The sequence below is a fragment of the Sipha flava genome, unplaced genomic scaffold (genome assembly GCF_003268045.1).
Source record: "Sipha flava isolate LNK unplaced genomic scaffold, YSA_version1 72_pilon_pilon, whole genome shotgun sequence".
Classification (NCBI taxonomy): domain Eukaryota; kingdom Metazoa; phylum Arthropoda; class Insecta; order Hemiptera; family Aphididae; genus Sipha; species Sipha flava.
The window spans coordinates 284730-298577 of record NW_020273612.1 but is presented as its reverse complement, the minus strand read 5'-3'; the positions used below and the strand labels follow the sequence as shown (position 1 = coordinate 298577).

General features: G+C 30.3%; 1 protein-coding gene across 4 annotated transcripts in view; it reads left to right on the top strand.

Annotated features, from left to right (window-relative positions):
* LOC112692281 overlaps positions 1 to 12537 on the top strand; it is a 214753-nt gene extending 202216 nt beyond the window's left edge. For all 4 annotated transcript variants that reach the window (XM_025566902.1, XM_025566900.1, XM_025566901.1 and 1 more), the window contains one exon: positions 11444 to 12537. In XM_025566902.1, the coding sequence (XP_025422687.1) occupies positions 11444 to 11555 (112 nt within the window). In that variant the 3' untranslated portion in view covers positions 11556 to 12537. The remainder of the gene's footprint in view (positions 1 to 11443) is intronic.
* Positions 12538 to 13848: the final 1311 nt, after the last annotated feature.

Sequence of the window (13848 nt, the reverse complement as noted above, 5' to 3'; positions counted from 1 at the left end):
CATATATTAAGTTGCTAATTTTGATTGCTAGAATACTGGAATGAAAATTATACTTAATATTTTTTAGCGCGCCAAGTGAATCATTAAGAATATTAATATTCAAATCGATTGATTCAGTGGCTACATGAACTCTTTCTAAGAGCTCTATATGCTCCGCTGTATAAATGCTATCTTGTTCTAATAATCTGTATGATGTGGGTAAGTCATTGTATATGATAACAATTCCAACCCCATAGTTGGTTTTATATGCATCGGTATACATTTGTGAGCTGGAAGGTGAAGCGTCCAAAATATCGTTAAATAAATTTTTATATGTGGTATTCAACGTTTCTTTTTTAGAATAATCTGCTAAAACTCAACAAGAAATGGTGGTATTTCCCGTGGTTTAATTTAAGTTTGTCGACTAGTGATGTTGTATTTTGGAGGTAATTAGATGGTTGATCAACTTTATCTTGTACTTGGTTTTGATTGAGTATATCTGTTTTATGGGTGAAGTTTGAATTTGTATTATTAAGTGTCAAATGCGAAAAGATAAATTTAGATCTACATTTGATAGTTGGGATGAATTGAGGGTTATAATTTTGTTTTTAATATTATTGATAATATTAATTTGATCGGGTATGTTCTTACATTGAGAAGTGACCTGTTTGATGATGTTGAAAACAGTTTACAGTGTTGTCAGTAATAAATATTCTATAGTAATTATTTAATACTAAGATTAAATGATAACACAAAAACATTCTGTTTTAATATTTCCCTGCTTGCAATTATTTAAAACGGTTTATTCAATATAAGTCAAAAAAAAATCATTCATTTTTCTACAGATATAATGATGTGTGCGAGAGCGATTACGAAAGTAAAAACAATTCGTCGGCTCACATTTCTGTTTTCGAACAACGCGCATACATTAAAATCGAAACGATTCATGGTAAAACAATACTTGAAATTCATGTCATGTTAAATTATGCATATGAAATGGATACTGTAGATTAAAGATGACTTCAGCAATTCTGTGGCGATCGTATAAGTATTGATAACAACTATCACTCTAGCCAACCGTCTATGATTATTCAAGATAATGATAAAAACAATATTTGCTTTGATAAACTTGGAATAATTATGACTGATCCAGTTACAATTTATAGTATTGTAAAATTTACTTATTATGATCGGTAAGAATATCATATTCAGTTTTATAGATAGAAGAATAATTTTGCCAATCAATTTATAAGCGAGTTTATTCTAATATTATCTCAAAACTTATTTTCGTGCATAGTTAAACGACGAAAGTATCTGATAAAAACAGAATACACGGATCTACTAAATTAGTTTATTTCCTGAGTTCAGTAACTTAATCAATATTGAGTTAAAATAACCAAACTAAAGTTAATTTTGTTTTTTTTACTAAAAATGTGTTTTTTATTCCAAAGGTATCGGGATTATTATAGTAGTCTACACTGTAACTATCGTTTTTTTTACAATTTAATTAAAAAGATAATTAAATTGTTCGTTTTATAAGGCTTTGATTAAAAAGTAATATAATATTATAATTGTATATGTGAAACAAATTATTTATGATAAGTCAACGTATAGAAATAATATTTCTGACGTCCAATATGAGAAGAAAACAAATGGTAATTAGAACGAGATCAATCAGTGATCAATAAATATTGAACTTTTATTATATTACACTAGACAAATGCTATAATATCTGTCCACGAGAAACGTTAATCCGTTTCACTTTTATCAACCTTAAAACTCATACATTAATCTGTAATATAACTTTAACTCGACAAAAACAAATGTATATTCAGAAAAGGTTTAAAACTAAATAAAGTAACAAAATACATATACGTCTATACATCAGTTTAATTTATTTCAAGAAATTCATAATGTTATCTCAAGGGAAGGATTTACCGGCGATTCCTTGCTCTAGCTCGGTTTAGCTGGCTAGCTCATTTATCACACTAGCTCGGAGGAAGGAGTTTATCAGCGAGTTTTTCTCTAGATCGGTTTGGCTGGCTAGCTCATCCATCACATCAACTTTATTTCAGCCCTTGTTCCAGCTTGATATAAGAATATAGATAATTATTGAAAATACAAATAACCACAAAGAGATTAAAAAATGACTTATGGCAGCAAATAGATGCTACTATAGTCCAATGCTAATATTCAAATCAAGATTACTATCAATAATGTCTAAAATAACGTTATACAAAGTCATAGGTAAACAAATTACTCTATATGCATGTGGTGATACGTAGTCCATGACAAAATCGGATGAAGGAAAGTTAGGAGTGTTCGAAAGAAAGGTATTAAGGAAAATCTTCGGTCCAAAGAGAAATAACGTTGGAGAGTATGAAATGAGAAACAATGAAGAATTGGATAATCTCTACAAGAAGCCTACCATTATTTAATTCCTGAATGAGCATGAGCATAAGTTGGGCGGGACACGTATGGAAATCAGAGGGAATAAATGGATTAATAGCTAAATAGAAACCCGACACTAAGAAACCTAGAGGAAGTCCTAGACAACGATGGATGGATAGATTACAAGAAGACTTAAAACTTTTCAATGTAAAGAACACAGAAGAATGTGCAAAGGATAGAGATTAATAGAGACAATATGTTGTTACGGCAATGGGCCTTAAAGGCCTGTAAAAACCTCAAAGAAGGAGATATATAATGTATAATAATAACTTACTCATGCCGAATTTCAGCAAACTGGTGGCTAACGTTAGAAATTATGTGCTGTTATCGATAACAGGTTCTTTTTTCTGTATGGATACTAACCATATAATCAATCGCATTACCTTTTAATAAAATATAAACAAACCATGAATATTTAAATCATCATCTCTATGGTCACGGAGTTTTAATTTCGCAATAATAGAATTTTGTAAGCCATTTCATTTTCATAGTTAATGAATTTTGAAATAAAATTCCACGTTTTATTTTTTTTTTTATAACGCATTTTAACATATCTTTAATCTATACTCGTATATATGATAGCTTGATAAGGAAAAAACACATTAACATGTGGCTTTATGAAGTACTTTTTTATCATTTCGTGAACATTCTCTTTTAAGTAATACTCGTATTTTATGGCTTCTTGATTGTATACGAGTATGTATGCATTGTATGTATTTTATATGGATGTATTTAATTACATACATTCGTATGTATTTAATATGGATCGAATATTATAAGAAAAAAATAAAATATTCACTAAATAGTCTAATTATGTACTTTTAATTACATGTATATCACAAAGAATATATTTTCATATATATATATTATTTTTTTTTAAATATACATTATATAATAATTTTTACAATGATTTTACACGAGGACAAATACACACATATAAAGAAAGTAATTACTACTTTACATAAAACATTTTCCAGAAGTCTAAATGAATAATTATTTGCGTAAAAAAAAAATGTAGTTCCTATTTGAAAATATAATTTTTTCGTGTACTTATATTTTTAATTTCATGTATGCTTTACATATAAATGCTGAATAACGAGTTAATTTAAGTTGAATTAATTACCAAACTCCCAATTTTTCAAATCTAATAGTTTTTAAATATTTATGGACTTAAATAAAAAGACAACATTAAAAACTATTTCAATGATTCAAGGGTATATTTCTACTTTCACATCATAATTATGAGAAATAACGTCTAAATTAAATATTTTTAACAATATTATAAGAGTTTTGTTTATTGAATACTTAAAAAGCTTGTAATATGGAAAATTTGTAATTTTATTTCGCGTAAATTACAGTTTTTCAATTTTAAAAAGTTTTTTTTTTATTTAACTAACCTAACGAATTTATAAATCGTTAATTTTGAAGATGAATGTATCTAAATTATACCACTAGATTAACATTTTTATTTTAAAAATAATAATATTAATATGCATACAAATTATTTATTATTCGATGAAATCTATTAAGCCATTTAATTTATTTTTTTTTCTGCATACGTTTATTTATATCAAGAATATATATTATTTTCGTGAAAATAATTAAAAAATAATTAAAGGAGATTTCATTACTTTAAATAAAAATAAAATATATATAGGTACCCAATTTTTTTATTATAACGTTTGCTGCTGTAAGCAATAATATAAATGACTCCGATGAATGACATTAATGAAATAAAAAGAAAATAAATAGTTTATCGATATGATGTGTTTAAAAATCTGGTCAAAAGAGTAAAAGTTGGTTTTAAAACGTTAATAGAATTTCATAAATATTCGAGAAATTATAAATAAAATAGCTTTGAACTTAAAATATATTATTACATATCTTGTTTATAAATTAAAAACATTGTATTTACTTTTGAAATATTATCTTAGTATTTATAAAAAAAAATTCAAACAGAAAGTTAATTTTTTTTGTAGAAATTAAATAATTAATAATTATTTTTTTCCAAACTTACCAAATTACAACAGTTTTAAAGAAATACTTACAAATGGTTTTAATTTAAATTAATATTAACTTGCTATATTAATTTGAATAAAAAGTGCATGCGTTAATAAACGCTATTGAAAAATAAAACTTATAGAGACAAACAAACGTAAGTATTAAGCAATTATATGTATATCTAAAAAGAACTCAAGGGAAAATAAAATGAACCTTGAATATGTTTTCAAGCATAAAAATTATAAACAAATAAAATGTTCATATAACTCCGTTTGTTTTTCATTATTAAATCAAATTAAAAAAAATTTAAAGAAATACACGGACTGTAAAAGGTAGCTCATAAACGTGAAATTAAATACATATGATTTTAAACAACTTGCCTAGCCTAGTAAAGTAGTGAATGCTTATGAACGTATCGTGATAGCGGCGCAAATCCCTGGGTGCAAAGGAGGCAGCTGCCCCCTAAAACAATTTGATGGATATTTTGTACCTAGTTCATAGCAATACCTACATAGTGATTGATGTATGAAGCTTGGACGAATCTTGTCCATCTTAGTGTTGCAGCTGTACTTTTGACATTTCTAACATTTAAAGGTTTACGCCACAGTTTTGTGATATAGTGAACGTACACATATGTATGACGTTATAAAGCAACTAAATCTTATCAAAAATAAAATTAATATCAATCATATAAAATATTTTTATTTTTTTATACGTAAAATATACGTAGATATAAATATCTAATTAATTTATTGTGCTCATATTTTACCTAAAACAATTAATAACAAACATTTAAATTTCACCTTTAACACTTCAGTTTGACATTCTCGAAATTACGTGTTATAAACTATAATAGTACTCGTGTTTTCTTTAAACTCAAATAATGATCAAAAATTAATTAGATCGGAAACTACTATGGGCATACATAAGCTTGATTGAAATCGAAAATTATGAAACTAAATCTAATTTCCTATTTCGTCGTGTTTCAGTTTTGTTTCTGACATAGTGACATAGTTCCAGTAAAATGTCAAACAATTACTGACAATGAGCGAAGTTATAACGAAAATTGCCAAGCGAACTTCATCGGTTTTATTCGTTTGAATTGTTTACGTTTTCAAACTCTGAGGACTAAAAAAAAAAATTAAGTTTGTTTTCCACGCTCGATTGAGCGTGTGCCGATATAGTTATTTTTTACTTTTCTTATACCACCGGCCTGCAGATGGTACCTATATTTCTAACCATTAGAAAGTATCGTACCGATGAAAACACTTGCACGACACGATGGCCGGATGGTGATTAACATGGATCACCGAAACGAGTGTACGCTGAATGAAAAATTAACTCTGGCACGCGTGTAATACGCAACGAATCGTAACCAGCCATGATCGGATATCGAGCCTTGACCAAACATAACTTAGACCATTAGTTTGTGCGCACCGGTAACGAAGTATCGGGATGCTGTTGGTCATTAGTAAGATTCTTTCACTCACGTGCTGAAACGATTTTTGACCATCGGACGTTTAAATGTATTTGCCGGACACTTCAATACATGTGAACCCCAGCGGGTAAAACGATATTTTAACTGCTCTTGAAATTCATCGTGTAGAAACGTAATGGTATATGATAACGATGACTGTCCGTACTGTAAGAAGGTTTAAAATCGTGTTACTTTTGAATCTGCGGTTCTGAAGAAAAAAAGTACTCCACGTTTTTCTAGACAGACGAATATTATTAATGGTTGTTTTTGTTTAGTTTACAATTTATGATTCTGTTTTACAAAACTTTTCTCGATTTTTTTCTTCAAGCTTTTAACGTTTAATGATTTGATTACCTTACTTGTTTTTATTAATTCAATAAAGTATCCCCGAGGACCGTGAAACCGGTACGTGGTAAAATATACGATCGTATTTGTTTTGACGTTCCATAGAATTGCTTCGATATAATACGAATACATTATAATGCTGGGTAAATCACTTTGAAGTTTAAAATTCAGAAACTTAATTAGTTAAAGTTATACGTTACATTACTTTTTTCTTCGCAAACAATATATGTACTGCTGTCGCAAAACCTTGACTTGCTGACTTTCTTCGAAATTTGAATTTTTCTTACATATTTTATACTTTTAAGAGGAAAATACAATTTACATATAAATGCTAAATAGCATTCCTCTTTTTTGGAGAGTTTTTAAAAAATCGTATTAATTACATGATTTTTAAATTCAATATACGTATATTGAACGTTATAACATAAAAAACAAACTTACAAAAAGAAATAAATAAACAAAAATATTAACAAACATCCAAAAAATGTATCGCAGCGTGGATCGACCGAACTGATCTTTTACTAGTTGGCTTTAAAATATAGCAATAACCATAACAATATAATAACCCTGATAGTAGCTTTACGATCAAAAGCGGTAACCGCCTCATTGTTTAAATGTTAGTTGTAATAATGGTTCATAAATATTGCTTGGATCCAACAGAACGCGATATGAACTTCAAAATTTCTATACGAACCCATACCTAATGTTTTTACATAAATATCAAACAACCGTAGTATATTATTCTATTTTTTTTTTTTAAACATTTTTGTTCCGTGCACTATTTCTATCCAAATTGAGACTACTTACAATTCCATTCTAAGCCATAATCGATTCGATCAATAAAATAGTGTGCTTTAGTTTATTAAATATATAGTTAGTTACTCAAACCATTCAAACCGTTTTGGAGAATAGAAATAGGATAAATAGAAAGAAAAACAATAGTTTTTTTAACAGTATTTATTTATTTGCTTTTACAAATTCAATGTGTCGAATATGTTCAACAACTTTTTCGTTGTGTACATAAACAAACGGTTTCAATTTGATTTTCAAAAATGTTACACTTATTTTATACGTTTTCTGTATTCAAAAAATAACAGTTTTAATAGTAAACAAAATACATTTCTATGGTAATAATTTTCTTTGCCGAACAAAAATAAAAATATGTATTCTCTCAAACAACAAAAAGTTCAATATGACTACGCAATGCTTCTGAATTTGCTTATTCTTACCTAAGCACCAGTAGTTTGTGTTATGTAACAAAGCATCTTTAGTTATGCGCAAATAGTGGATCCCAATTATGTTCGATAACAGTATACGAAATTAATATTGTCAAGTCAAATGTGTAGTATCTAATGATATTCGTTTGGATGTTTTTTGGAACTTTTCGATACTACTGCGTACCACGTTGCTGATAGTTAACTCCTATTTAAATAATTATTAATAAATCTAAACTTATGGTTTGCCTGATCATAGAATTGTTCAGCCATTTGAGATTATAGATTCCAACGAGTGAAATATGATCTTAAAGTGTATTTTTCCGAAGCGATGTGTGCGTAGCATGGATAAAACTATCGTATTGTTGGTAAGAATTAACAAGTACCCCAAACAGCGAATCATTGGAAAATAAATCCATCACAATGGTAAATGTGACAAATGCACATTCGACATGTAAACGAAATTCGTTTTTTTTTGCTCTAAATCATCACTTTAATGACACAAATCCAATATAACGTACAACGTGGATATTTTTATATGACACATTTAACTGAAGTAAAAAAAACTACCATCAATCGTCTGGGGAACACAGATGAGAAGTCATTTGACGTACTTATTTACACACGTGTCATCCGTTTATTCCAAGAAATGTAACGAAGTAAGTGACAAGAAAATGATAGGCGAACCGATGTATAGTATTTTCACACTATCAGCACTTGAACTGTTGACGGTCACCGGGCATAAAAGTTATCCTTGATTTGGTTCCATGAATCAAAACGTACTACTTAACAATCTTCAATCAATCAAGAGACGTTACGACACGCAGTCGGGCAACGTGTATATTCAATATTGAAATTGAATTTTTTTTCCTTTTTATCCTTGGGTAAATAATAAATATGTACCATATTCGAAATAATCATGAAAAGAAATAGGATGCACTTAATAATACCTTAACCTATCCAATATAGTATTTTCCCTGATACTACTATACAGACATTATGTTGCATTGTAATCGTGATCGCAATGACTATCTTGAGAGTATAACAATTTTAAGAATATTATATACTATAAATATATATAAGCATTATATACTATAATCTACAATGGTGCCTAGTGTAATATACGCGTTCATATGACACGCTACAGAATTGTAAGTTCGATTAGTTTACTTCTACTTCTGCATGAAAACATTACTATTCGTTCGAATCGGTCGAACGCATTAAATCTATCGGTTAAGTTTTGACGTTAATATCACATTAACGCTCAACAGCTGCGCAGATCGTATAACCGTGTATTAAGAATGTCTTCACGCTCGATAATTGTTTTAACGGTTTCAAACCATCTGCACTCGATTTTGCTCACTGTGTTGTGTTTTGCCATGCTACACCGTCGTCGATTGTAAACAATACAAATGCATGTACCGCATACACCGTTCGCACATAAAAAATTACCACAATCGAATTTCGATCATGTACATCGTTACCGAGAAATCTAGGTGCGCAAAGATGTAGTTGTTGCGGATGTGCGAATGTGTTCACCTGCGCTGTGATAATATTGACTTGAAAAGATTACAAACAAATTAAACATTTTGTGATATTTCTATGGAATTTACTTAGATAATCACATTCTACACGGAGGCGTGTCCAGCGGATAGGCACAGGTCTACCCCTTAATTCGACCATTAAGTATACCCAAAACATGCATTTTAAATGAATATCTTTAAATTATAAACTTGAATTTTCGATTTTTTTTTTTTTTTGTGTTAAACGCACCGAGCACTGAATGTGAAATACTGAAATGAGAATACATCGGTGTACTTTGTAAGTGCCCATTGGCCGTGCGTCAATTATATTTCGAGTCTTGAACAATTATCTAACTATAAATTTAATTAAAGGCGATCTTCAAGCGCTTCCAGGGAAAACACGCATCCACGAACAATTAACAATCATGTATGATTTATTTGGTATATGATATGTTATATCAGTATGTCAATTTTGACAACCGAGTCCGTATCCAGTGAGTGAACGTTTTCGTTTAGCGCTTTTGAATATTTTAGAATTGTAAATTGTTTCTTGTATTTTGTTTATTGTTAATATTTTATATTAAAATGATTAGCAAATATTTTAAACCTATTCCTAATTCAAAAGGACAATATAGTAGATGAACCTCAAGAACAAAATACTAAACTGAACGTTAATTTGATTTCTAACGCATCTAAGCGCTCGATATAAGTTTAAATAGTGATGAACAACCAATTCAACCAATTTACTAAATAAATATTATTTATATAGTTGTTATCATGACTATATTATATTATGATTAACTACAAAGTGTACTTTAAAAAAATATATAAAATTCCTTTAAAAAATAACAATGTAAATATTATATTAATTAATACTTATTCTCATAACCGGGCCAGTACTGAATTATGATCCTGAACACGCCTCCGATTCTAAATTGGCTTGTTCGATTTATCCGTACCATTAAAACTATAAATTTACCCTATATAAATACAGCATGTGTGTGTGTTTGTGTGTTAGTAGGTACCCGTGTGAGTATGTTAGTGTCCGATGAGCTCCTCCATCATTCGTTTTTCTAGCATCTGAGCATACTTATGCGAGCGTTTGGATCAATATTTCGGACGCATTTCCATACCATACTATCGTGTGCTCTGAACCCGATAAGTTGGGACGACTACCAAAGTCGATAGGTCGACTCCAGGCTGTAGAAAATTAATGAATTGACCGCAAACATAGTGAGAACATTACAAATAGATAACATACCATAATATGCAATGACGCGCCGACCGACATTTGTATAATTGTAGTGAACGTCAAATCACTAATTTATCGTCGTTCGTTGAACAATAAATGTTTCAGATTTGAAATTTTCATTTCAATAATTTTCTCTCGACCGATATTTCATGTACAGACGTCTATTTAAACGTACTCGTACAGCTCGTGTCTTACAAATTATTATTATAATACCGGCTGCTTGTTCCGATTATCACATGATGTAAACATTGACTACCACGTGTAATTTGATAATATGGCGTCGGCTTTAGCAACGTTAACGAAATCGCAACGAATATTTTTATTTTTTCAATATTATTATTAAAAGCCAATTTAAAATCATTAAACTCTTAAAAATTATTACGATAAGCAAATTGGATGTATTCAATGAGATTGAAGTAACACGTGTTACGTGTTGAAGAAAAAATCTATTAATAGCAATTATTTTGCTAATTTTATTGATCTCTACACCGTTTTCATTTTGATTTACGTGGTGGATTTTTCAAGACATTTGGAATGTTAGAGTACTTTTATGCGTGTTCAAAATTTGGTGAAAACATTTGTACGTTCTTTTGGTCAGTTCAGTGGTAGTACTTATTTTCAAGTCCTTGGTTCAGGGAAAGGATAGAAACGTACCACGGGGCAAGAGCGTATTTAGATTTTTTTTTCTCGCGAGGCTGAGACTCTCAACAAAATTACACAGTTCAACCAATTAAAAATATTGTGAAAAATTCTGAATTTCAGTGAACTGTTTTAATTTTTATTATGTTATCTGTCTTACAGAATTAATGAAATAAAATACCTAGATATAAATAGAAAACTAATAGCTGCACTACATAACCTGAATGAATCGGCACAAATATTTCATAAAACGATGATAATACGAGCTTCTAAAATTTACGTTTTGTAGAGTGAAAACAGCCCCCCTTCGTAAACACGCCTCTGCTACAGGACTTGGGTTAGTAGTAAAATAATCGTAAAAACACTAGCAACGTGATAACCGACAATTAATGCACGTTGCATAATAATGTTGCGGACGCGTTTGCACAACACTTTCTAATCGTCAACCCCCACCCCCGCCCTATCCCACCATCGTTCCGCGGCCGTCCGTCGAACAGAACGAAAACGCGAACCGATCTTACGTATCTAAACGATACTTACGTTGCCGTCGCTTTGTCCGCAGTTCCAACCCTACGCTGTTCTGGATGGCCGTCGTCCACCTGGCGTTGACGTCGCTGGTGCTGTTCGCCGTGGCCGCGATTGCGTGGCTGGACTGCCACCACGACCCCGACTGACAAGAGCTGTACACCGGACACCGTCCCGTCAACCGAGCCGCGCGGCCGACCACCAGCAGCTCCGTGACCATCAGCATGACGACGTTCGTGCCGGACCCGCAGTCGTCGTCCGTTGGCCACCGGCTCGCACCCGGGCCCAGTCTGATGGTGAGATCTTGTTAGCGAGGCGCGGCCGCTGTCCGTCTCCCGTCGCACAGCCGCTGACGAACACGTTCGCTCCGAGGGCGGCGACGGTGACCGAACTTCTTTCTCGCGGTCTCCGCTCCGTTTTCGTTGTTTCTTTTTTTTTTTTTTTTTCGATTTTATAAAATATAAATGTCTATGTATGTATTGTACAATGTTTGATTTCTCCCCCTTCCCTTACGGTATCCGATCGTGCGCGTGCGAAACAATCGCGTGTTGTGCACGGGTATACAGGGCGAAAGAAGAAATCGTTAGAAAAAAGTCTGAATTAGATTAAAAAAAGAAAACAAATAAAAGGAATAAAAATTGAAAAAAAAAAGAAAAGAAAAGAAAACAGTACTTGTGTATACGTTATAAACGGGTTTTCTCGGTTGAGCGTCGGTTTTCCGCGGGACGTGCGTCGATGTAATGTTTTGTTATTCCGTTTTCGGTTCAAGCTGAGAGTTGACCGTGCATCGGGACGATGTTCAATTACTTTTAGACAAAATGCATTACTCGAAAGAACAAATATCAGTCAGACATAAAATGTCTCGGCATACCCCAAAATCGCTCATAAAAAGTTAACACGCAGTGTTATATAACTAAAAGCTAAAATGTACGTTTTAAAGTTATAATGTTTATTAATAACGTATATAATGATGTTTTCTTTTCTACCAGCTTGAATTTTTTTCAAAAAAATACTTTTTAAAAATGTTACTAATTCATATACATGTTTTTAGGTGTACCAAATTAAATCATAAAATGTTACGTTTCAAACAATTACATTAGTTCTCGGTCGTTATACTTTTATAAATTATCTCACGACATAATTGTTATAGACTATTTTATTTTCACAAAAAACGATTGAAAAACAAATATTTTTACTATAAATCTGCTTATTATATAATCAACTAAAAATATAATCGTTGTATTTTATTATAAAATTAAGAATTGTGAACTCAGAAACTAAATTTGAAGAATACAAATAAAATACTCTTACGTAGTATTTTCGAGGAAAATAAAGTGTACTCAAGATTTTCAAAATTCCTTTTATTTTACGAAATAATATAAAGTGTACAGTATTTTTTTAATTTCTAATTATTCCTGTAGACCGCAATGCATAATTTATTTTTAAATTAAATCTACCACACAAAAAAAATACAATTGCATTACCATTGTAAAAGATAACTCTTTAAATTTATAACTTTCTAGACTAATTGATGACAACTTTATCGCTCAATAATTGTATATTTTTCATATATATGTAAATAATTTTAATACGTACGAGTACGATGTAATAATGTGTAGTCACATAAAATTTAATTATAATGTTTATATAGATAACAACCATTACATTATGTGACTACGTGTAAAATATTTTTCGTAATCCTAATCGAATAAAACTATTTTAACATACAAACGTGATTAAAGTATTACGGAAAAAATTACCATATTGTAATGTCCCGATCGTTAAATGTATTAATTATAAGATATAGAATAAAGTATCTAAAATGTTCGTATAAAGACACTATTGTATATATAATACATCGATAATATTATATAGTGACGTCTTTAATTTAAATGTTATAAAATAATACAATTTTGTATGATAAAATTTTGTTTTTATATTTTACACACATGTATTCTGCTTAGTGCCTTTTTTTTTTTTTTTAACAACTCACTGTAATATATTGAATAAATCATAAAGTGCTTTTACGACATACATGTTTTATAATTTATATTAATACACTTTTCAAGTTGTGTACCACATATTGTGTGTGGTGAAACCTGGATTAAAAAGTAAATTCTGTTTAGCTCCGTTACGATTATGTTTCCGTAAAATATACATCCGAGAGATAAACCGGAAACTTGTCTTGGACTACATATTTTTTCAGTTCCGAGCGATTTCATCTTAAGTAGATTTTACTGAATACGAATTACTACGTAATCCATAATACAATACACGGTTCAAATCGTTATTCGAATGTTTAAAATCAATATACACAACATACCGTGAACCTAATTTGTATTGACATACGAGTAAATCGTGCTGGATAAAAAATAATAATAAATAATAATGGAAAAACAATCCTCACATTTAACCACAATATTTATATAACAATTGACGAAT